General features: G+C 35.4%; 1 protein-coding gene across 3 annotated transcripts in view; it reads left to right on the top strand.

Moving 5' to 3' along the window:
- Positions 1–27019, top strand: part of RNGTT (RNA guanylyltransferase and 5'-phosphatase) — a 134520-nt gene that overhangs the window by 77096 nt on the left and 30405 nt on the right. For 2 of the 3 annotated variants that reach the window (XM_039343100.1, XM_039343098.1), the window contains one exon: positions 5120–5188. The exons of the other annotated variant lie outside the window; for it this stretch is intronic. In XM_039343100.1, the coding sequence (XP_039199034.1) occupies positions 5120–5188 (69 nt within the window). The remainder of the gene's footprint in view (positions 1–5119; positions 5189–27019) is intronic. 3 annotated transcript variants of the gene reach the window in all.

Genomic DNA, 27019 nt, shown 5'->3' with positions numbered 1-27019 from the left:
GATCAAAATCGGGACATTTGGTAGTCTGACTGTATTTATGACTGCAGTATGCACTTCAGCTCATCTGTCTGTCTGTCTGTCCGTCCGTCCGTCCGTCCATCCATCCATCCATCCATCTATCTATCTATCTATCTATCTATCTATCTATCTATCTATCTCCTCCCATCCATTGCTTTTTGGCCACCTTGCGCTCTGTCGTCTACATCTTTCACTCCAAGTGAGTTCTTTTTCTTCCCACTGCTGATGAGACACATTGGACTGAGGCAGCTGTTGTCTTTTATGAGACCCTCATGTGTCCACTCCAACATTACTTTGGAAAGCCACACAAAGGGCCAGCATTGCCTCAGCTGGGAATGCCCCCTCAGCAGTGGGAGAAAGAAGACTGCAAAGTGGATGGTGGGGGCAGTTAAGATAGGTGGCGGAGTGCAGGGAGGACAAAAGGGCAAAGATGAGAGTGCCCATAGGCTGGTGGGAGAAATTGAAGCAGAGACAAGCAGGATAAGGCATAAGAAGCATGAGGGCCTCACTTAATGACTGCAACCAGAACTTCTGTTGCTAAGCAGTGTGGTCCTGTAATATTTCGTTTAATACAGCATAGCTTAGCAATGGAGATTCCAATCCTAACTAGGTTTGTTAACTGAAGACTAACTTGTAATAGGTTTTTGAGATGTAAACTCAAAGGCTGGAGTATCCATAGGTGGTGATGTATTGGGCATAGAGTATTTTACCTTGGGTTCAAATTTAATGAGCCATGGGTATTGCTGCACTGTTTCCAGTTTTGTGACTTGAATTTACGATTAATTGCTGATTGTAAAACTTAACTCTGTGTAGCACATTATAATTGCCTGACAGTTATAAGATACGGATGATTAGTAATATTGTTTTAAGGCCATGTTATATGAGTATTGCTACAAAAGAAATAAAGTATATGATAATATGAGTAGCTTTTAAAGTTAGTAATTACTACCAAATATTATTAGCCTAATTGCCCTGGACAGCTTTGAAAACATACCGTAGTGACCTAGAACAGTTCAGAGTTAGCAGTGCTCTGACTTTTATTCCCTTATGTAACAGATGGCGCTCACTGTGAAAGACTGTCAAGCTGTGGGATAGCAAAACATTAGTAATAAACCTTGTCATATGTTAAACTTGACCTGACATTAATCAGGCTTGGAATGCTACAAATGAATCATGGATAGTAATTAGTGAGCTGATGCTATTAGCAAGCAACAGTATCATACTGCTTTTTCTTTTTGAAAAAAAAACCCAATTATGTTATTAATTTATAGTTGGTGATAATATCTTTAGAGTTTTGCACAGTGAATCTCTCTCCTCTTCATTAGCCAGTCTGATTTATTATATTAAAAGCATGAGCAGATAAAGAAATGGTTTTAGAGTGGTGTGCAGTCGATACAGGTGGTTACTTTGGCTAGAAAGGCCTTTGCATAGTTTCATCCAGTATGCCAATTGTCCACTTTTCTAGATTGGAAGGTACTTCAGACAGCCACTAATGTCCTAGTCACTTCATTGTGTAATTGTTGTAATTCACCTTGCGTATGGCTGTCCTTGAAGCCCACTCAGAAGCTTCAATTGGTCCAGAATTTAGTGTTGTCAGCAATAATAGGCAGATCTTTATGTGCCTATGTGACACCAGTATGCTTCTGAGAGAAATGCAAGGTGCTGGTTATAACCTATAAAACCCTTTGTGGCATTGGGCCTAATTACATGAGGGAAAGCCTATCTCCTTTGGAATCAGCCTGGTTTGTTCAGTCGGACAGAGCTGGTCATTCTGGGTCCTTTCAGTTAAACAATGTCATATTTGGGCGCCAGAAACAGACAGACTCCACCCCTTCTCTGTCACAGTGCCTGCCCTCTGAAATAAGATTCTCCATGTGGCTTCCACTCTGTAGGCAATCTGGAAAGCTTTAAAGGCTTAGGGCAGGGGTAGGCTACCTTGGCTCTTTTATGGACTTCAACCTGGCTCAGGAATTCTGGGAGTTGAAGTCCACGAGTCATAAAAGAGCCAAGGCTGCCTACCCCTGGCTTAGGGTGTTAGAGGCTCCTGCCAGATTGATTGTGGGTGTGGTTATACAGATCTTCCATCAGTTCTTGTTTATTTCTTTTATTTCTTCATTTTCATAATTATGTTTTGTTTTTATTCTGTTGGTTGTATTGTTTTGGTTTATTTTACCACCCAGAATCAGTTTGGAATTGAGTGATACCTTTTTTTCTTTTTACCTCTATACAATTAATTATAATCTTGTTTATTTCCCTCCAGGCAAATATGTACATGCATCATTATGAGCCTGAAGACTGCTTTTTTATGTATTAAAAAAGTCACCCCAAATTGGCTATCCAAACATTACATATGTTTCTGTGCTTTATGCTGAATCTAAAATCAGCCATTTTTAAAATATTCCTGTTGTAATTGTTGAGAATTTATTCACAGCTGTATTTAATTTAATTTGTGTAACGTATGAGGATTGTGCTAGACATTTTTTCACTGTTCCAAACAGTTTGGGTCTTAATATATTATACCAATGATGGAACTCCTAGATATTTCCATCTACTCTTATATCTCAGGAAGTGGTCTAGCTTTGCACCTTGTTTTCTACATACTAATTCTGCTATGACCCAAAACAGGTCCTTTTCCCATAGTAGTACAATGTTGTGCAAAATCACTTTTCCCCCCCTTCCCAATTAAATTAAACTTAATTTTATCAGACTAATTAGAGAGTTATGCTTTTATTGTGAAATACATTTTGGAAAAAGTTAGCCTGGGCATGAATACCAGAATGTGGTATGTCTGTGTATCTAATGCCTGCACACACACACATGTGCGCAGATGTGGTCTTGACTAAGTTTTCTTAATATAATTCAGAATGGAATTTGTTTTGATTATACTCAGTTTTATTTTTTCATGGTAAAAACAGTATTTTATTTAAAAATCCTTAACTCTGGAACAATAAATAGCCTTTGATTATATGCACTAGTAGATGAAAAGTAAAAATAAAACCTGTGAAATTAGCAACACATTACTGTTGTCTTCAACAACTGTTTTAATATATTTTGCTCTATAATGTTATGTGTATTTTGTATTGGCTGATTATATTATCTGTCCCCCATATATATGATATACGTGGCTATCCTTTTTTGTAATTATAAGTAATTCATGTTGTATTATCCAAATTGTACAAAAAATATTAGTATAACAGCATTCTCATTCTTACGTCTGCCATCAATTCATTTAATTAAAACTTCCATTATTGTTAGCAGTTTTAATATAGGTTAATCAGAAGATACTTATTTGATGTTTGCTCTAATACTATGGTCTGAAAAAGAATGGATTTTTGAACTCACGTTTATTCTTTTTAAGTAGTGTAATGTCTTTCATATTAATAGTTAGGCAGAATAAACATAGTAGACCAGTAGTTTTAACAAAAAAGAGATTTTATTTGATTTAAATTTAGAGCAGCTTTTTATAGCAAGTACATACCAGTAGATTTCACTTCTAACATTCTTAGGACTTCCTCATTCATACATGATAACCCAACTAATAGAAGAAATCGATGTTTACCTTAAAAAAATGTTAAGGATTTATAACAACTTCAGATATAAATTCATTGGCTTTCATAAGGAAATGGAAAAGGTTAAGAAAAAAAAATATCTGGGGAAAAGTGGTCCTACAAAGACTATTCAAAACAAAATAAGCCTGCAAAAGGGAGATCTTATTGGCATAATGATAAACATAGTTATATTAATCTATACCAGACATGTCAAACACAAGGCCCGGGGGCTGGATGCGGCCTGCGAAGTGGTTTCATGTGGCCCGCGAAGCCATCCTGGAAACAGTGAGGGAACGGCCCCCACTGCCTTGGCCCTGGTCCAGGCTAGCCGGGAGCCAGTGTACAATTTTGTGGTGGCCATCTTGGCACTTGCCCTGGTGGACCATGCCTTGGCACTTGCCCTGGTCCCATCCCCTTCTGCCAGAGATCTGTCCCATTTCTGCCCAGGCCCCCACAGGCACCCTTGATGCGAATGATGTAGAACTGGCCACGCCCACCCAGTAGGCTGCACCCACTCTGGCCATGCCCACCCAGCCCCCCAAGGGCAACCGCAATGCTGATGCAGCCCTCAGTGAAATTGAGTTTGACACCCCTGATTATACCTAAAGTTATATTGCTTACCTTGGTGGGAGCCAGTTTGGTCCAGTCGTTAAGGCTCCAGGGTAGAAACCAGGAGATTGAGTTTTAGTCTACCTTACTCATGAAAGCCTGCTCTCTCTCAGTTGCTGTCTCTCAGACCACAATGTCAGACTTAGGCAATAAGTTGGTTGGTCAATTCCAACCAAATGAATCAGTACTGGGTTGATCTGATAAAAGCAAACCTTACACTTGCAGAAAAACACTAGGAACAACAACAACAGCAACAAAAATTTTATTGTAAAATGCTTATGTCCCCTCTCTCTGGCAGCTTTCACTTTTGACTCACAATAGTTTAGTTGTGTCTTAACCTGAATAAACTGTGGCTAATCTAATCTCATGGTCATGTTTGAGGAATGGGTGGCTCAAGCCTCAGCCCCTAACTCAGTTGGATTATTTTTTATTTTCTGCAGTTGAATTGCAGAATTCAGAATTCATTCACATAGAATGAGTAAAACGTAATATGGCCACATGTAAAATGACTTCCATACTTATACTTGGAAGCATTTAAAACGATGCTGTCTAATAATGCCTAGAGGCACTATTGGTATGAATTAGAAATTAGTGTGGGAGAAGCAAGGATAAAACATGGGCACAAAAAAAGGCAAGGACTGTTACATCTCAACTGGCCTCATGTCTTCTGCAATGCAGACTTCAATTCATGAACATTAAAACATGTGTTTACTGTTTTATTGCAGTGTTTATCTCCTAATACCATCTGCTTTTTAAGCGATTAATTAATAGACATTTGAAGCTAATTCTTTCCAAAAATGCATTGTATAATCTTGAGGGGAGTTATGTGGCATATAAATACCATAACTAAATAAGCATAGATGTTTAGATATTTTTCTTCTGTATGTCAGGGTTGTTTTACTTCTTAATTATAATTGCTAACAATCATTTGATGCTTCTTGCAGCTTCTTGAGGGAAATTTTGCAAGAGAAGTCTCTCATGAAGTGGATGGACTAATTTTTCAGCCTGTAGGAGTAAGTTGCATGAATTTGATTGTTACTGTATTAAAATCATGTGATAAATTTTAAAAGTAATCAATTTATGCTACAGAAGAATGCTTAGGTTGCTATCAAAAATATTCTACTTAAAATAGAATATTTTTGATAGTAAAGTTTTCCTTATTTCTGCAAAAGATAGCATGCCCTGTTAATATGAAATATTTAAGATTACATATTTTCATTACCTCTCAGTTATATATTATAAATATATATATATTACATATTCTTAAATGTTTGGAAGATTCAGATGTTTTAGAATAAATATCTTAGAATACTATGAAATTCCACAAACTGTCTTGTGGCACTTTAAAGATTAACCATTTGCTTTAGTGTAAGATATCATCTGTCATAATTCATTTCACTAGATGCATGAAATACAATCCTGAGAATGGGGTGGGGAAAGAGCAATATCTATGTGTTTGTGATGCATGTGCACCTACATAGACACACAGACGATACATATTCACTAAGACCTTCTTGAATTTTGAGAACAAACACTAAGGCATTCTTCTACAGTGCTTAATATACAGTATTTGCTCTAGTAAGAACAATTCCTTTCTGTTAATTTCTAAGAAATGGTACTGAATTTCTAATGAATTCTAGGTCAACTATTGCACAATGCAATTGTCCTTTGTAATGTTCTATTATATTTACCTTGAGATCAGGAATGACTGGTGGGTGGGATACCTCACTAAACAACTACTTTGGACAGCAACCATTCAAAGTTACTTTGCAACTAGTGCCCATATTTACAAACTTGGAAATAACTTTGCAACCAATGCCCATTTATGTCTTTTCGCAGTATCCCCATTTCAGTGATGTGTTTGCCTCCCTTAGTCTTGAGTTTTCCATTAAAGTCAATTAGTACCCATTGTTCTGTGTCTGACCCATTTTTCTCTGCCCCCACCAGAGCAGAGATTACTTAACCAATCTCTTCCTGAGCTGCTTTTCTCCACTGCAGCACAGTGCTTCTCCCAAAGGTTCTATGTTCTAAGTTAACAAGCTCAATTCTATGACTTTAATTAGCCTCCATGCATCTCTTCCACGCCTTTGGATTTTGTTTGCCTCCTAAGGAGCTCCTGTGAGAAGCCTATTAACAGCCAGCATATTGCTACATAGTATTCACCACTATGTGCCTGTTTGCTCTCTTGTAATCCCTCCCTCTCCAATCAGTGTAAAGATAAACATTAATTCACTTCTTGCTAATTATTCCAACACCATGGTGAACATTAAATGAGCAGGGAGTGGAGGGAAAAAAGGAAAAATGAAGTAAAATTGTAACCAGATTCATAGTCTTTTGATTTTCCACTTAGTGATCTGTCACTTAGCGACTGAATTGCTGGTCCCAGTTATGGTTGCTAAATGAGAACTACCTGTTCTACGCTGAATGTCTGTATACAAATATTGGTTAATGCATTATTTTTGATTTGTGAAAATCCTGCTGCAGATAGAGATGTATAGTATTTTGTTAACAAGAAACAAACATTTTGTTAACAAGAAACATGACATACCTGTTATTTTTTTCAGTTGTTTCCCCAAATATTCAGAAAGCAGACAAGTAATGCGATAGAACAAAAAAAGTAATACTATCTTCCTTGCTTCAAATTACAGAATTTTCAGAAAGTTTGTTATACTGAATAATTCATTATTCATACAGACATATGATTTTTTTTCTTAAATTATACAGTCAATCATAGCATTAATTACAATTCAGCAAGTTAATGCCAATTTATTACCTCAAAAGATTTGTCATAGTGCTAATTTAGTACTTTAGTAGTCCAAAAGAAACATCCTAAGGCTCTATGGTTTATTTTTAATTGGTATCACTCCATTTATAAAATACCACTTTATTGCTAGATTAGTTACAAGTATGATTTTTGTTGATCTCTCCTTGCACAATTCTGGCAATTTTATTCTGTTCCAAAGAGATGGAAACACATTAAATCTATCTATGATAGCAAATTGCCCATCTTGAGAAGAAATAATGAACTGAAGAAGCTTCTGCTAAAAGTGGAACTGCTGACTATAGTGGAATGAAGAGCCAGAGAGTAGACTGGCTTTTTGTAATTTCTCTCCAGACAAGGAGAGAGCTTGAGATTGCCCACAAGTTGCTCTTCGTGAGGAGACAGCAAGATAGCGGGTCTCCAGTAGATTTATAGCTCTGGGAGATAAAAGAAAGCCATTTTCATTCAAACCGTAGTCAGCGCCCTTCAAAAGGACACTGGGATCACATATTTCCTTTTCTAATCAGTTTCCAAAATCATACCTATAACCAATCTATCAATGAACTGATCTTTTAAAAGCAGAGTGATACTAACTAAATATAACCTTTAGAGCCTTAGATTTTTCTTTGGAGTGCTACAAAGTACTATTGTCAACTGCCAACCATGTGGCCTCCTGCATTTTGGACCAGCTGGAGCTTCTAGTTGCTTTTCAAGGGTAGCCCCATGTAGAGCACATTGCAGAGATTTATATTTTAAGTTTGGAGATATATTTGAACAATGGACCCAGAAGTCAATTTTAAGAGTGCCTGTCTATATAGAAAGACTATGTTTAAAATATGTCATGGAAGAGGAGCATGTTTTTCTGGACAAGACAGATAGATGTGAAAGTGGATTTAAAAATGACAGAATACAAGAATGATTTGGGAAAGATTATATACGAGACACAAGAGATGTCTTAATAATTAAAAGAATGTACAAATAATGAACCAAAAAAGTGACCTGGATAATTTTTTTTATATTGGATTTAGCAAAAGGGGCTTTGAAGAATATTGTCAGAAGGGACAAAGAAAAATTAAAAGAAATACATTTCTAGAACATGATTTGAAGGGACTAAAAATCCGTATTGTTAAAAGTAAAAGAAAGGGTTGGTTTATTTGATCAAGATTAAAATAAATATGTTGTTATCTCTGGTAACCTTTAATGGACTTTGCTGATACCAGGCAAGACTGAAATGATGATCCTTTATGGATTTGTTTATAGATAAGATGGGATATGGAAATGAGATCATTTGTTATAATTCAAGAACAGGTGACAAGTTACTAAAATTGTTTATATTTGTGATTTAGGGGGAAGTCATTTCTTTGCATATTCCTTTTCTTTGTCTTTACTATATTCTTATTTTCCTTTCTTTTCTGCTCTATTTTTTATTTTTTGGTTTGTATTAGTTTTTATTTTTAATAGTAATATTTAATAAAATTATATCATAAAAGTCATCTATCTGGTCCATTGATCTGAGCATCCTTTCAGCAGAATGATATATTTCAATTCACATTGATGAATTGAATGATTTTGCTCATTGTTTCAAAAATTTCACTGAGAGACTCAATAGGATGGAGAGAGGATCCTACTATATTATATATATATCCTACTGAGGATAACACATAAAATATATATTATATTTTACGTGTACTCTATATTCAAAATGTAAATGTTTAATAGGGGTGCATAATTATGAATTCTTTATAAATCGTGGGGTAATATACTGAGTAAATACTAGATTTTTAGTCTTAAAGTAACACTATTCGTAAGGTTGTGAATAAACATTCTCATCAAATATAGTAGTGAGTTTTTTAGTATTTTTTAAAAAAATTCAAATGGATTTTCACAAAATACTCTCTACTTTCTAAATTGTTATTAGTATGGTCAAATGTTAATGTAAAATGTTTAGGGAAAAATAATTAAATTAATTCTTTGAAAATTTGGTGGGATAGCTTTTCAGCAATCCGTGACCATTTGATCTTTAAGAAAGCTGTCTCAGTGAATTTGATTTATCCCTAGCATAGACATGAGCATGACTTTCTCTTAAAGCTTTCTCCAAATTATTTCTCTGTAAATATACGACTAGATGAAAATTAAGAAAATACTATTGAACATCCAAGACCAATGTTTATCCATAATTTTCTCAAATAGATAATTTTTATCTTTGATCATTTCATTTTAGTGACAAAAGTTTTTTCTTGGAAACTATAAATCAACTAATGCTGTAGAAAACAGTCAGTTTAGTTTTTAATGCATCTTCTAGTTCAGTGGTTCTCAACCTTTTTAATGCCGTGACCCCCAACTGGTTGTAAGTCGAGGACTACTCAACCGGTCGTAAGTCGAGGACTACTCAACTGATGCAGCACCGTTTGCAGAATGGGACTTTTGGCGGGCTCAGCAGGGCAGAGACAGCCTGGACAATTCCTATTGGCTTTTGAAAGCCAATAGAATTAGACTCTATTCAAGAGAGTCTATTCTATTGGCTTTCAAAAGCCAATAGAATAAAAGGGAGTAGCACAGCTAAGGAAAAGGGGAAAAAAATGGCGGACTGCGTTGTTTGGCGACCCCCGTGAAATGGTCGTTCGACCCCAAATGGGGTCCCAACCCACAGGTTGAGAACTGTTCTAGTTCAGATGAAGCAAGAATATGGCAGTACATTTTGAAAATAAAATTATTCATTCTTAGAGGAAATATCATTACTAACAGGTAAAGGCATAAAATTATGTTTATGCTATAGATATTTTATAATATCTTTAACTCTCAGTGCACTGGAATCCATAATGATCTATTAATTTTATATGTCATTCCAGTTGGAATAGGTGAAATTCTTCACTATATAACATTATAGAAATACACTTCATGCTGGTTAATAATCTGTTAAATAGTTTCTAATACTGTGTTTTGTGTTGTATCATAGTAGCAATTTTCTCTAAACCACTTTGTAGAGTATAATTGCTGAACAATATTTCTTGATGCTTTATGATTTTTAAGAAAAACTATTATGTGAACCTGCACAAGAATTTTCAATAAAGCTAATTGAAACTCTGCATGCGAGCTCTGCTCACCATAATTAGAAATAGATTTCCCAGTATCAGAATAATTTACTATAGATATCTTGGTAATATTTACTGCCTGCAATCAGTATCACTAGTGCTCTTTTCTCAACAAATATGGTAGGTCTATGAAAATCTTCTTGAGGAAAAAAAAGAAGGTAATCAAATGCCTACATTGCAAATGAGACACTTGAAGTTTTTGCATTGTAAGCAGAAGTGAACAGTCATAAATATCCCCACGGATTTATAAATTTATTGCTAATTAGATTTGATAAGCAATTCTAGCATATAAATAATTACACAAAATCCTATCTTTGCTGTTAGCTAAATAATTGTTAATTACAAGTAAAAACATCAAGAATGATTGCATTCATCAAAAAGTTTTACTTTTTAAAAAAAAATCTATAAAAACTTCCCAGCCTGTCCTGAATCATGACATTGTAATATAGTTTTTAGTTATTATTTGATGTATTTGTAACCTGCTTAAATATTTTATTTTGTATCTAAAAACTCTAAAAAGGTGCTTTATTAGCATTATCTCGTTTGTGGAAAAGTACATCTACAAATGTCATGCTACTCTGTGCTTAAAAACTGCTGCTAATTAGGTAACACATTTTTACTTTTTTGCTTTATAACTGTCTCAGTAAGTTGAGCATTCAGCCATAAGTGGCTCTTTGCTTATGGGCTTGAAAATCTTAAACTTTTTCTAGAAGATTTTGAGCTGTAGTGGGGAGTTCCAGGGAAAAAATGATGAACTGAAGATGGTTCAACTAAAACATGGTTGTCAAACTCACTGTGTCACATGACATGTTGCGATGTGTCGCGACTTTTTTCTCATTGCTGGAGCTGGGGTGGGCATGCTCTTCGCATGATGCAGAGTTAATGTCTATGGCAGAACGAAGGGCTGAAGGGCAGAGTGGCCCTTTGTAATTCTGACAAGGAGAGAACTTGAGATTACTCACAAGTGCTCCAGATAGTTGCTCCTCATGAAGAGACCACAAAACAGCAATCTCTGGTTGACAAGGGAATAACCATCTTGTTCAAACTGTGGTTAGCTCCTCAAAAGAACATTGGGTTTATGTATTTCCTTTTCTAAACATTTTTAGAAATTGACTGTTTCAGCTTTTAGAAACCTTTGGATTGTCAAGTTTCAGAAAGCAGCTGGTGAGTTTTTTTCAATTCTTAGTGGGTGTTGTTTAATATATATATATATATATATATATATATATATATATATATATATATATATATATATATATATTAATGAAATAAACAATAAAAGGGCAGTTAGAATGTTGGTTTTGGAAAGAGACTAATGGTGGATTTGAAATAAGATTTTGACATTCATTGTAAGGAAAACCATAATAGACTTAGAAGGTTGTACCCTAGAAGGAACCAGAAGGAACTAAAGGCAAGACTGAAATGATGATCCTTTATGGATTTTTTTTATAGATAAGAGATGGGATTTAGAAAGAAGAGATCATTTGTTTTAATTTAAGAGCAGATGACGCTATTAATATTGTTTATTGTAATGAAAGGTGAATCATTTCTTTATATATTTCTTCATTTTTTCTTAATTGTTATTTTTATTTTCTATTTTTCTGCTTTCTTCAATTTTTCTTAATTGTTATTTTTATTTTCTATTTTTCTGTTCTGCCTTTTCTGCACTTTCTATTTTTTCTTTGTGTTACATTTTTAGTTTGTATTCATTTTTATTTTTTTAATTGTAATTTTTAGTAAAATTACTATAAAAAGACTTTGACCTGTAGCCACACTATATGCTTGATATGTAGCAAAACTGAAATGATAATGCAGTACAGTAGACCAGTTGGCTCATGCCCCTTTCTACAGGCCTGCTTTAATCTTTGACCTTTATTTCACAACTGAAATATACACGTCAGTTTTAGAAACTGTAAATATTGCTTGAAGTAGGAGCCAGTGTAAGCATTCCTCTAGAGCAAGGGTCCCCAACCCCCAGTCTGTGGATCGGTACCGGGCTGTGGCATGCCAGCAACCAGTCCGCACAAACAAAGCCCCATCCGTGGGATGCAGGCAGCACACAAAACCACGCCCCCTCCGGTTTGCGAAAAAACCTTTCTCCATGGAACCGGTCCCTGGTGCCCCAAAAGTTGGGGACCTCTTCTCTAGAGAGCGCTAGTTGCAGAAAATGCTTCAGCAAACATATATACAACTTTGAAACCACACCCCTTAATCTTAATTAAAGGGTGGAACATTGCTTGCATGCTGATCTTGTGTTACAAAAAACACTGCAGATTCACAGGGTTTGAGGTATTGGATGACATTGAACAATTTTGTACAGTTGCCTCCCCCTCCTCCTCAATACTTGGTATCTGAATCTCAAAAGAATGTCAATCATTGTCAAAATCTGTATTTTTTAATTGTCCATTTCTATGTGCCCAAATTTTAAAAAGTTTGACATATCTCTTGGAAGTGATTAAATAGTGTTCTTCCCTGCAATTTTCACTTTGGGTTCAGTTCTTCCACTATTGGGTATGTCTTTGCTCTCAAGAAGCATCTTATCATGATAAGTGAGACAAGTGCAAGAGTAACAAGTTACAGAGAGAACATTATTCTCTCTCAGCTGAGACTGCTTTGATTAATAGGCAGCTGGTTTATTATCTGTAGTACTAAAGTCCCTTATAACCTTTTTTTAAACATGTTATTAGTGTACTTCTTGTGCAGGCGGAAAACACTATTTCAGTAAATGAGTACTGAGAACAAAGTAGAGATGTTGCTTAGCCCATTCCTATGGAAATCTGAACATATAACAGGCCCTTGGCATTTTAAAAAACATGGAGGAGGAAGCAACAATGATGGATTTCTTTAGTCCCAATTTGAGATCAAAACTAAATCTCAGGGCATCAGCTCTCATGACTTCTGCAGCCACAAAATAACTGTCAATAGCACTTAAAGCTGAGAGGTATTCAGAGTAAAGGTAATTTAAGTAATAATATGTGGCTTTTCTTTTCTTTTTTCTTGCTCAGAATTGTTGGCTAGCAAGTGATTGCTTTAGTGTATTTCCCCACTCAGTATCCCAGAGCAGACATATTGTAGTAAGATTTTTTTTTTTTTTTGCTCCTTTCTTCAGCAAACAACTTCTATATTTTCTAAGCTTATAATCTGGAAAGAACTAATAGTTCTCAGAGGTACTGAGGCCTCTTAATTGTGATTGAGAAAATGCAAATGATATTTTAACATTTGGAGGGACCACTTTCTATTTCTTTGTGGAAAGTAAGATGAACAGACATTTCTCTGGGGGCTTACTCTGCCAACAGTCTAGAGAGAACCAAAGATTATTTTCTTTTCTTGCTGACAACTTAAATCAGAATATCAGTATATGGAAAGAAGAAAAAGATCTGCTATTGTGGATCTAATTCTTATCAACAGGGAAGAATTGGTTGCACTAAAGGTGTTTGGTATTTTAGTGCATCTTTGGATTTATGATCTATCAGGGAAAAGGAACTGGGAAAAGACAAACCTGTATACTGCAATTCAGAAGATCAGATTTTGTTTGACTCTGAATGAAGGGAGGTCAAATCCAGTGACTTGAAATTCTGAAAGAGAAGGTGTCAGAAGGATGGGAAATCCTACAAAGACTGAAGGCACATTTGTAAACAATCCCTGGAGGAACTAGAAGAGGACAGTATGCATATACTGTATGTAGAATTCCTTAAAATGCTGTAGAGCAAAAGCATATGGGAGACTAATGCATATCAGAAGCAAAAGTAAAGATATGTAAGGAAGAATACAAAGTAGTCTCTATAAACTGTGTCAAAGAGGCTAACGGTTAAAATTTATGTTTGTGAGATATACTAGAACCTCCTTCCCCCAAAGATTCTTTGCATAGATTAGAAACAAAAGAAAAAAAACAAAGGGTATCCATTGCAATAAGAACAAAGTTCTATATTCTCTCTTAAGAATTAAAATGAAGGAATAATTGGTCATTATTATGTGGTTGGGGAAAGGAGATAACTAATTCTGCTCACAACCAAGAAAGCAAGATTCTCACAGATTCAGAGTAGGCAGTTGTTTTGCAAGAAAAAGATATTAAATTACTGAATCTTGGTAATTGGCTTTGCATATCTTGGTCCTCACTTATCCATGTGTGTGTTAGGGGATATCTCTGTGGCCTTTTTTTCTGACTGATGCTAATTGTTTATTTGATACTATAGAAATATGTGTTTTTCTGTAATATTTTGAAAATGTCCATTTCATTTCTCAGATTCAGGGAATTTCATCATAGAATAGTAGCTTAGAATAGACCAGGAGATGGTAAGAGAGAACTTGGCTAATTTAAATTAAATCAGGTCTCCAGAGCCAAATGGTTATATCACAGGGTAACAAAGGGAATAGTTGGTATGATCACAGAACAGTTCTTAGTAATTTTTGAGAATCCCTGAAGGACTGGAAAGATCCCAGAAGATTGGAAGAGAATGTTCCCACTTTCAGAGAGGAAGAAGGTTCCAGATAAGTAACATCATATTGCGAGCATTAGATCAACATTTTCCAGTAAACAGGAGCCAGCATGGTTATTACAGATATTGCCCAGACTAATTATATCTCTTTGATGCAGTTATTAGCTTAGTAGATAAGAGAATGCCTTAGATTGGGGGTCTTCAGACTTGGCCCTTTTATGACTTGTGGACTTCAACTCCCAGAATTCCTGGCATGCTGGCTGAGGAATTCTGGGAGTTGAAGTCTACACGTCATAAAAGGGCCAAGTTTGAAGACCCCTGCCTTAGATGTAGTATATCAAGGCACAATCAAAGATTTCATCAAAGTCTGTCATATTTTCTTCAGTAGAATGATAAAACATGGGCTAGATACGTTATTGCTGGATAGATTCAGTTGGTTGAATAACTGCACCCAAAGGATGCTCAATAAAAGCTGCATGGAGGGAAGGATCTACTGGAGTGTCCGAGGGCTGAGCCCTGGGGCCCTGTGCCACTCAACATATTTAGCAGTGACTTGAATAAGGGAGGCCAATTTGCAGAAGACACAAAGTTTGGAAGGTTTGGCTAATTTGCAGGAAAGAGATTCAAAAAGATCCAGGCAAATTTGAGCAGTGACTTAATTGAATAATATGAAATTCAACAGGAAAAAAAGTGAAATTATATATCTGGACAGTTAAAATGAAAGACATAAGTATAGGATAGGGAATATCTGACATGACAATAATACATATGAAAAGGCTTCATGTATCAGTCACCAAAATAAGGCAGCAGTGTAAAGCAGCTGCTAAAAAAGTAAATGAAAATTTTGGGCTGCATTAACATAATATATCATGGGAAGTGTCCCAGTGTTCTTTGCCATGATCCTATTTCATTTGGAGTACTGTGTCCAGTTTGATTTTAAAAAAAGTGTCATATTGGAACACGTTTACTTGTCTACTATGATGGTGAGAGATCTGGAAACCAAGGCTTATGAGGACGGGATGAAAGAACCAGATATGTTTAGCCTACAGGGGAGATAAGAGATAAGCAAGGGAGATATAAGAGAAAGAATCTCCAAATTTCTGAAGGGTGCCACACTGAAGATAAAGTAGACTTACTGTCTATTTCTCAGATGGCAGGAACAGAATCAGTGGTTAAAAACACGGAAGTAAGTTATGATTTGATGTTTGCGTTGTTTGCCATCAGAACTGGTGGCTACATGAGGTGGTGAGCTCTCTTTCACAGGAGATCATCAAGCAGAAGCTGAGCAGTCATAGGCCAGAGATGCTGGATCCTGCTCAAAGCCGGGGATGGCTTCTAATTTCTTTACAATTCTATGATTCCATAATTATAAAAACTATTAAAATTAACTCTTTGCCACAAATTCAGAAAAACCAAGCTACCACCTGGATTTTTTTCTAAGAGCCCCTTAGGTATTTCTATATTCATGGAGAGTACTACTGAAATAATTTTAGAGAACGAGAAGCTTTGGCTCAGAGCAAGAAGTTACCTCTTGTGAAAGAAAAAAAAAACTGGAATGTTGCAAGAGATTGGTGACTGCAGTTTTCCATGGTTTAACATTTTAAGACACTCTTGATTATTTTCTGAATACTTCCCTCATTTTTAAATGGGCAAAGTGCTTCTTAGAAATACATTATTTTTTATAGCAAGATAACTGCTTTAATATTCATATGATAGAAATAAAGAAAAAGCAAGACATTTATTTAATTCCGTTTGGCTTATATAATCAGAAGCAAATATTTTTTAACTTCATTGGTAGTCATGTCTCTCTGTGCCTCCTTCCTTCCTCTAAGAATTAAATCAATTACTTGTGAAATTGGCCACTTCTCATGCCAATGTAGCTGACTGCCCTTTTGTAAGGAACATGTTGTGTGTTTTCTACAACAGTTCTGACCCTTACAGCTGCATTTTTGGGCCATGAATAGATAGCTATTAAAAATACTTTCCACTGCAAATTTTCCCAGAAATATTATGCTAAATCACTTTTATGTTATTTTAACTACAGAACCCATTTTCTTGTTGGATAGACTTGAATCACACTTTTTAAAGGCTAGACATTCTTAGTTCAAGTGAGCGAGCAATCACACACACAAACATAAAACTTGCACAATGTTGTCAGGAATCATACGCTTTCATATTCTGAAATGTGGGGGGGGGGAACCTTCAAATTTTTAAAAAAAAAGCAGGTCTGCAGATGGTTTCTTTGCTGACCGAGTGACATGCTCACTCTGCTCACTCAGCCCCAACATTAGCCATCCATATATACTAGCAATCCAAATAGAGCAATATGGAAATATAGATTTTGTCTCATTTTGAAAATGGGTGACTTGTAAGCAGAATAAAATATACGGTATACTTATATATCTCCCATAGACTTTTAAAGGGCACTCTGATACCTGCCAGTGAAAATTAATTTGGCACACACTATTGATATTCCAGAAAATAAGATGGGTTCAAATTATCTAATAATACATTCTTCAGAAACCACAAACAATTAGCCTTATTTGAGTATTCATATGGGTGGAAATGATAAATAATTCAGTTTAGTGGCTAGCATGTATAAGAAATATGCAGGTATCTCTGGGTAACTATCATAACTTGAGAGTATCTATTTGACCCAAAAAGTGTTGCTATTTACATGTTTATTGTTGAAAAGTCAAATCCTGGATGGAACACTTTTGGGAAAAAGGCTGAGAAGAATTCCTGTAACTCAAAGAATGTAGACTTTTAACTGACCCCTACAGTATGTGATCTTTTGGTCTTTTCATAATCTAGTATAGGTAGGAAGTAAGTTATTTATCATCTAGCAATTTTGTCCTAAAATACCACAAATTCCTAAATAGTAATCCCAAACATGTGGGCACTATCTACAAAAATCACCCAGACACATTTTTAATAGCCCAATAAAACCTATCCGTATCAGTTTCTGCTTCCCAACAGTAGGGCATGTTACAGCAACACTACTAAGGGACAGTTTCTTGCTAGGGGGTTCAACCTTGCTAACAAGCAAACATTTGGAGACTATTCCAAGGTCATGTGCAAGAAGTAGGGATAGGGAAGATATTCCTATTATCTATTAATAAAATGGTAAATAAATTAAAACTTGTTGAATGGTATTAAAGAGAGAATACTGTACAGGTTATAGAAGCAATATTGTATCAATGGATTCTTGTAGACTGCCTATTTCTTTGTTCATGTGCATTGCTATACTTTTACAATGCCTATTTATTCAGTGCCTCAGGCATGGGAGAAATTAACATGTGAACAATAAGCAATGGATAGACCACATGTCAGGCTCTGTAACAGGCATTCTAAGCTATATTGCCTAGTGAAATTTTGAAGTCAAAATCCATGAGTAAAATTGGTGGTATTATGCTTGATTTGGAGGTGGCACATATTACAGGAATTGAATTTGTTGAGGTATTAATGTTGTTTTTGCACCTGCGCATTTGGAAAAATGAATGACATGAATCTGATGCATCCTATTTCTCTTATGTATACTGTACATGGGATTAAGGCTTACCTACTTAGGTCATTTATTATCTATTTTATCTGTGTAAAATATCCTCATTGAGTATTACAGTTTCTTACTCCACCCTTTTTTAGGTTTAAGATACAGAAAATTAAAAGAGTTACTTGCAATTAAATCTGTAACATCCTATGAGATCTTAACTTTTAAATTACATATTATTAAATTGAATTGCTTTTTCTGTAATTAAATGACTGACAGAATTGAGAGCCAATTTATTATCTATAGCTTAGACTAAAATAAACCAACTTTTATCTCTGTGGGAAACTGTACTTTAATTGTATGTTAGTTTTATCATATGTTTAAATAATATATAATCTTCAAAATTTATTTAAAATATAGTCTCAGTTGCAATGAATCTGTCTGTCTGTCTACCAGTACCAGCAAGCATTTAATTACACTACAGGGTTTTATCATAGAAGCCACAATAAATTTGGATTCTTAGTCCTTGCTGTAATTTTATATTAAAATATTTAAATTGCACTTGGACAATTATTTGAGTAATTCTTACTCAAGAATTCTATAAATGAAATTAGACCGGTTTTGTTACATGGTTCATATTAATTGCCGACTTCTCCACACTGTGGTAAACCATGCATAATGCATTCCTTTTCCTACTGCCTTTAGGGATTTTTGTTCTTGGGGGGGAAAAAAAGCCATATGTTTATCAAGCATGGCTTCAGAAGTCTGAAAAGCCTATTTGAACTAGTGAATGAATTTATAAAAAAAAGATCAGTTTTATTTCTGTGTTGAAAATTCTTTTAAAAATAGTATTCAGCATTCTTTTTTTAAAAAAACATTGAAATATCAGACACTGTCTACCTATTTGTCTATCTGTCTACCTACCTACCTGCCTATCTACCTATCCAATTCTCAAAATGCTGGTATTACAGCCTATGTTTCAGATGAAACCCTGTTCATTTTCTTCTCAGAAACTGTTCTGGAGTGCCTCTACTGATTGCTAATACTCCATCCTTTCATTTTCCCCTAGCTGGACAGGAATTCTAGATGTAGTCTTCAGTATATAGTTTTAATTTTTTTCTGTATTATGCCAAAAGTAAATGGCACTGAATGTTCGGAGGTGCTTTATTTATTTTGTTTATATCCCATCTTTTTATTTCTATAAACAACTCAATATATATATACATTGCTTACTGGTGTACACCGCTTAGAGAGTGCTTGCACTTAAAGCGGTATATAAGTCTCATAAATAAATAAATAAATATGGCAAACATATTTAATATTTCTTCTGCCTCACTTGTCCAGTGATTTTTTTTTATTAACCAGAGGTGAGCAAAATAAAAATGAAAGTTTATTCTGAAAAACAAGTTTATATTCTGGTTTATATTAAAAAGTTCTAAGTTCTTTGGTTCTTTAAAAATTTAAAGTTCTTTAAAAAGTTCTTCTGGAACTCCTTTACCACCAGTGTCTAAGGGGATATCTGTGTTTTGTTCTGTGTAGTGATCAAATGTCTTATCTCTGGTTGTTTCCCTGGGTCATGTGATGAACGAATAGGGCTCAGATTGGATAATTCAGCAACACTCCATACTCCCCCCCCCAGTGCCTCTCCCATAGGTAGGGCTATTTTGTTTTTTTTTCTTTTTATCTGCAGTCTCCAGCCAGATCTTGCCCAGTCTCTCTTTTACTGGCTTCTCCCAGTATATTAACATTAGTCCTATTTTGTTCCCTTTTGGAAGAACTATCCTGACAAAAGATTTGAATTATTTACTTAATTTCAGCATTTTATTGTGTTGGAAAGGATAAACACTTTTTATCGTGGATGTATTCCAAAATTAAAGCAGGATTTTATCACCTAAAATGATCCAATGTTTCTTTATTGCTGGCTATTCAGTAGTTTCAGATGGAGAATAATCTCAAGATTACAGCCCCTTCCTTTCCTTTTCATGGTACACTGAAACTCCATTTTATCCTCATAGCAAGGCAGCATTAGACAAACTGTCTAACCACCAAAACTTATATATTTGTGTAGAAGTAAAGTCCAAAATTAAAGTTTTAACATGTTTCAATATATGTACTACTCAGCTTTTGATAACTTGACAGAAAAATGAAATATCACAGCCTTTCCCCCAATTAACTATTGAAATTTATTCTTGCAGAATTAAGCACAGTTAAATTTAGCAGTAGCAATTTTAATCTAGATATATTATGAGGATATGCACTTAATGTAATTAAAACTCATCAAATACATTAGGATATAAATTTTGAAAGGAAAATTCTGTATGTTGCATTATGATGTTCTTTGAATTCAAGTCATAAAATACTTGAGGCTATCCTGGAAAAAGGTCTAGATGTTTTGTATCTTATTTAATTCAACTCTGTACAGTGCTTTCAGCTTTTCATTTGAGAGATTGCTATTTGTAGATGTGTATACATACATGACAGAGTAAAGAAGTAACCACTTTATAAATATTTCTCAGTGAAAGGAATACAATAAGAGCAACAGTCATTATCATTATCATCTCAAAGGCTTAGGGCAGATCTGGCATTATAGGATCATGGTTGGCTGTTGCCATATTCACTTATTTGTAAATGGTCATAGATCATAAATAAAGAAAAAAAGAAATATTTATAAAAATAGTAATTAATAGTAATTATTAAGTAGTAGTAATAATAATTATAGATTATGGACACATTCGTAACACAACAAAGGTCAACATAATGAATAGATCAAACTTGGCAACTAATAAAATATTACAAAAGATATTGATCTTCTGTATAGAGATTGGTGAGAGAACCTTGTTCTGTTTCAAGGTTGCAGGCACACACATGGAATTTCTAAGAAACTGAAGTGTTTACTGCAGTTTAGGCAGATAACAGCAGACAGGACCATAATTCAAATATCTAGCAGAAAACACTAGAAAAGTGCTGATTACAGTCCAAGAAGTAAGAGAGTAATCCTAATATATTCCAAAAATCAGAGAATGCCAAATCCAATAGTCCAAGAATCAAGAAGCGGGAACAAGTATCACAAACTGGAATGCTGAACAGTTATTTCCAACAAATACTAAAAGAATAGCAGCTATTTAAATCTGTTTGCAGACATGTGGCTGCAATTACTCATGCCTTACCTTTTATCTAGTGAGGAGCCTCATTGAGGAACATTGCTCTGTTTACCTTCTAGATTTGGGGTTTGTGCCTCATCTCCCTGCTGTAACTGAACAGGAGATATCTGTGGGTGATCAGCCTCAAATCAGTCTTAGCTTAATAATTCTGGAGGCTGACAGTCCTGAATCTCACAATCCACAGATTCAACTGGAGAAACATAGTCAAGGTCAGAGTCACATTCTGAATTGTGGCTCATAACAGACTTAGAATAATTGTAGAAGAGAGAAATGAAAAAGAAAAAAATACCTGGGTTTAGCTGGTTGAGGAACAAAACATGTTGATTTATAATACACTTATTTGCAGCTGTGGACTCTTGTGACTTTCTTAGACGTTTTGATGCACTGATCTTGCAGCAGCTGATCTATAATCACTGATTGTGACAGGCAAGAAAACTTGCTAGTAAGTGGCTTAAGGAAATTATAGTATGATAAAAAAAGGTTTTCTAAGGTGTTGTGAACTCGACCTTGAATCCTTATGGTCCCAATATATTCAAAGATAATCCTGATCTCTGAGGGCAGGGCATAAAATTGTAGCAATGTAAATGCCCTTCTATGTAGGGCATGAAAGATACAATAAATGTATCTAGTAATGGAGATTGAAGGTTTTTTTTTAAATCTATCTTTTTAGACATCCCGTTTGAATCAAACTTTGCCAGAGTTTGATCAAGTCTACAGAATATTTGGTTAAGGGGAAGAATAGCCCACAAATGAACTGTTTTTTAAGGCTGAGGAGTAACTAACCAGGAATGTCATATCTGAGAGAACCAATACAAATTACTGCAGTAATTTTCCTGGCTCCACCAATAATAATGTTCTTCATATATGGCTAGCAAAGCTGGAGACTGGAACAACTGGGACATTGTAACTTGTAAACTACTTATCTTGGCTTGTTCTTTACCAGTTTTGTTTTTTCAGTATCCCTGAATTCTACAGTTTATAAAGATTTTTTAAAATATATGCAATGTTTTTTTTCTCCCCATTCTGGCTTCTCAGTTTTAGTGATCTCTACCAGGACATGTAAAACCTATGATTTGTCCAGCCATCTTAATTGCTGCCATAGGCCTTGGGCTTATGGGCAGTGCCCTTTTGAATGTTTCACGGCTAGGGCAATTAGAAACTCAGTTTTTCTGCATTTATCTTTATCTCAAATTTACAAGTTGCTATGCTTGATTATGGTGTCATTTGGCATACATTAAATAAGGGTAGGCAAGCTGTGACCTGCCTTCATCTGTTTTTGTGTTCCCATATCAAATTGCCAAAATTCAAGTAGCAAAGTTGCCCATTTTTGTGGTGTGATTTTTGCACTTAGAAGCAGAAGGAAGTAATACTTAGTAGAAATAAAAGTTGATAACCTTTGTAGCTGTTTCCCTCTAAATCTGAAATGTTTTTTCGTGTGGTCTGAAATATCAAAGAAATAATGGTTCTAATTATAAATGTCTAAATCTGTGGATAAAATGTGGTCATGTTTCTTCTTTGCTCAGTAGAATAGAGTATCATGAAAAGGATTAGCTGCTTTATGAAATATGATGTTTAATGAGGCTTGAAGTCTGAGTAATAAATGCTGTTGCCTGAGAAATAGACATTTATACTCTGTAATTACAAATACAATATACAGTAAAACATGTTGATCTGACATTTTTTTTTCTTAAAGGCTCTGAAGAACTATTGAAATATTATAAATATTTTTGCAACCAAGTTATAATTCAATTGTCTCTCCTTGTTTAGTGAAAGTGGTAGTACCTGTTCAAAAGAGGAGGGTGATGTGAGTGGGGGAAGAGGAAGAGGAGGAGTGCAGGGCAGCCAATCCAGAATTTTGTTGCCACTTCAAAAGAAGTATTGCCAGATGTGACTTATCCAAGGCACTTGAATTAGATGGGCCAAGGTGGCAAAATGGATTAGGTTTGAAGTTAATTTTTAATCTAGATATTGAAAACCCATTGCACTATTTATAAAAATCCTAAATTAGTGCAGCTGTGTCCAGTTGTCTGATTTTTTGCTAAAGCAAATCTTTATTCTGAAGCTGTGGAGAAACTGATGGAAAAACAATGATCATTCATACATTTTAATGTTCCATTGCATATTATAACCTTTTGACAAACAAAACCATTAGAATCAAAAACCATTAAGAAAATAAAAAAGATTCCCTATACCAAAGTTCGTAACATGTGAAATTATAGTTTATAAAATTATCGGTATCCATGGCAATAAACAGTGTCATTGTTTAAATTGTGACTTTTTCACATCTGAATTCTTACCCCATCCTAAAATAGATTTCATAGGATGGAAGTTATGACCTAAGGCTAGCTGAAAAACCTGTGAACAGCCACCTGAAACTTCCAGCAGTTGTTACCTAATTGTAATTTTAATTGTGACAGAAGAAGAAATTTATAGAATGCATGACTAGAGAGTAAACTTTTTTCCTCAACTTTTTAACTGTAGCTATTTAATGCAACTGCTAGATTTCCCAAATTCCAATATGATATTCCAGTTATGGAATTTTGTTTCCTCTCTAAGGAAATATTTCAGGGCTATAAAGCTTTAATATGCTTTATCATAGATGGAGATTTATGAGAAACGCATTCCAGAAGTCAGAGAGTTTTGTCATCACTGGAGGTAAGTGGCTGCCCACTAAATCAGTACTTCTGTAGGCCTACATTTGAAAATAATACAGTAATAATTAATAATAATAATAATAATAATAATAATATTACAAGACATTTTTGTAAAAGTCATGCCAGACTTTTGGAACCCAGCTTCAGATTTATCCTGCATGTAATGCAAAAGAGAAAATTTTGTGAGAAAGTATTTTTTTCAAGCAAGATAGTTGTTTGTTGTTGACATATGTGACTTTTAGGATCTTTTGTAGGAAATACCAGGGAAGCTTGATGTTTTAGAATCTTACGGAAAATGTTTATGTAATATTTTTACATTTTTCACTGTGATTTCTGTTCATTATGGGCAGGTTTTTCTTATGGTTGCACAGGCATTCTTTGAACATTCTAGAACTGAACTCTTTTTTGAGGGGACAGAACAGAATAGAGCTGGAAGGGACCTTGGAGGTCCTAATCCAGCCTCCTGCTGGAGCAGGAGAACCTATACCATTTCAAACAAGTGACTCCAGTGATGGAGCGCCCACGATTTCTGGAGGCAAGCTGTTCCACTGGTTAATTGTCCTCACTGTTTAGGAAGTTTCTCCTTAATTCCAGGTTGCTTCTAGAGAGCACCCTCCACATTTTCTCTCAATCATGTTGCAATAATGTCCTTGGGAACATATTTTTTTTCCTTTATAAGTTCATGTCTCCATTGAACATTTTTATTAAAGCTTCATACTACTCAAGCAAGGACATTAAGATGTATTATCTTGGCTTAGAACTCTATTATGACAACAGGCTCCTCGATCTCAGATAGTTCCACTATCAAACTGTTCTTATGGTTAGAATATTTTTTCTAACCTTCAGCGAGAATCTGTTTTCCTTTTATCTGAAGTCTATTATTTTTTTTCTCCTGTTCTGTAAGGTGACGAGAACAAGGGTGAGCTTCTTTTCATTAATATCCTTTTGTTTACCTCCATCCAATCTTTTCAAGGTGAAGCCTTCAATTCTTTCAATCTGTATAGAGGACTTAATTGCTGATCTCCCAATCATCTTATTTGCTTGATGTAGCTAGGGTTTGTAGAGAAGAACATTCTAGTAAAAAAATCTCAATTTATCCCTCTAGGAGAGGCAGTTGGATACTTATTAAGAATATTGTTGATTCCTCTACTGTAAGTCTTCCCTTTTCCTTACCATGTGGCCAGAACAAATCTATGTTTAAGGAGATGGAAAGAATATGAGAAGCCTTGCTCGGTATCCTTTCCCTACTGTTAAATGTGCAGCCAGATACAAAACCTGCAGTTCCAGAAATAGATATATAGATTTAAGAGTGTTGATGCAGCATACCAATCAGATAAGTTATTTTCAGTTAGCGGATGAATAAAATGGCTGATCACTAACATGAACATACGTGAATTGCAAAGACTGCCCAAATATATTCATTTCTGCCTGTATGTACTGCAAAGGCACTTAACATAAGCATCACTGCTACTTAGTGTGTTAATGCTGTTTGTGTTTTCAAGATGTAAAAAAGGCTTTAGCCAGAGAGGTAGAGCCCTGGTTTGCATATAAAAGTCCCAGATTTAATTCTTTGCTTCTCTAGACAAAACTAGGAAAACACTCAAGCTTAAAACATTTAAGAGTTGTGAATAGGGTAACCAATACTAAACTAGATGGATAAAAGACTTGACATAAGACAGTTTCTGTGTTCCTTCTAATGTATGGACTGGATGACATGCCAAGTAAATACTTAGTTGGCTTGAAAATTGTGCTCAAGTGCTTATCAGTGGTACTTACATTGCTTCAAATGGCATTGAAATGATCAGTCTTGTGTTTCTTTTGTCATCCATCAATAATTTGGATGAATAGGTGGAGGGGGATGCATATCAGATTGTCAGACAATACAGAATTAGGCTAGATAGCTAATACTCTAGAAGACAGAAATAAAATTATCTGAGTAGGTTGGAAAAAATGTGCTGAAATAGAATGAATTTTAATAAAAACAAGAGCAAAGTTCTTCACTTAGGAAACAAACAAAAATCTAATGCATGGGTGTAGGGTGGGAAGAAGATGAATGACATCTTTGAAGTACAGGTAGTCCTCGAGTTACGAATGTAATGGAGCCTGCCCATTCCATTCGTAAGTCGAGAATTTGTGGGAGTAAATCTCATACCTTGAACGAGATCACTCCTTGCTTTTGCCCACGCTAATCGAATGTGTGGGTGAATGCGCAATTTGTTAATTGCACATGAGGTATTTCAGGGTGGGAAAGGCCAGGGGGGGCCTCCCCAACCCACTAAGATACCTCATGCTTCCTCCTCCCTACCTGCCGCAACAGACTCACCTTGCAGAAATCCTCTCTGCCGCTTTGAGGGAGAGGAGAGTCGATGGAAACTCCTGAGTGCCATAATATCGCGTGAGTTCAGGCACCTATTCTCTTTTGCAGATCACGGTCTCCAGAAACTTTGATTTTGGAGCTGGAAGCTCTATCTTGGCTGCAAATGGAGTGCTTTGAAAAAGAAGGAAATGGAGTTCAAGCACTCATTCTCTGCAAAAGAGAAAGGGGGGCCTGAACTCGTGCAATATTACAGCACCCAGGTGTTTCCATTGACTCTCCTTTCCTTTAAAGCAGCAGAGAGGAGAAACTTTTGGCAGAGGGGATTTTTGCAAGGTAAATGAGTCCGGTGCGGCAGGGAGGGGTGAGCAATTGTGGGGAACGGGGGGGGGTATAGAGTGAATGTTGCAGAGCCTCTGCAGTCATTCGTAAGGGCGAACAACTGCTGTGGTGCTGCAACATTCGTAATTTTGAGAGTTGCTCGTAAACACCAGGGGCCGCTTATTGCATAATTGAATGAGTACTAAGTGAACGTTCGTAACTCGGGGATTACCTGTACAGCACTATGTATTACATGTTAAAAATGTAAAATCATTGTAGGATCAGACTAAAGAACCTGTTAATTCCATATACTAATTCTCATTTTTGTGAACGAGTTGCTAAATATGAGAAATCCCAAAGCAAGATATGAACATGAGAGCAGTCTCCTGTTTGTATTTCCCAGCAACTGGCATATTTTCTATGACATGAAAAAATATTAAGCAATAAATAAAAAATATATACAAATGACTAATAGTCAGTACTTCGATGTTGCAGTTAGAAAACTGCCACTAATTATCTTCTAACTGCTGGTCTGGAATAAATCTTTTCAGGTACTGTAGTCACTACAGAAATGCATTTGTTCACAATAGAGATGAAGGCATCTGATACTTAGTT

This window comes from Crotalus tigris, unplaced genomic scaffold (genome assembly GCF_016545835.1).
Source record: "Crotalus tigris isolate CLP2741 ecotype Arizona unplaced genomic scaffold, ASM1654583v1 scf7180000017833.3397121, whole genome shotgun sequence".
NCBI lineage: Eukaryota > Metazoa > Chordata > Lepidosauria > Squamata > Viperidae > Crotalus > Crotalus tigris.
Note: the sequence above shows the minus strand (reverse complement) of the source record. Positions and strands in the feature narration are given on the sequence as shown.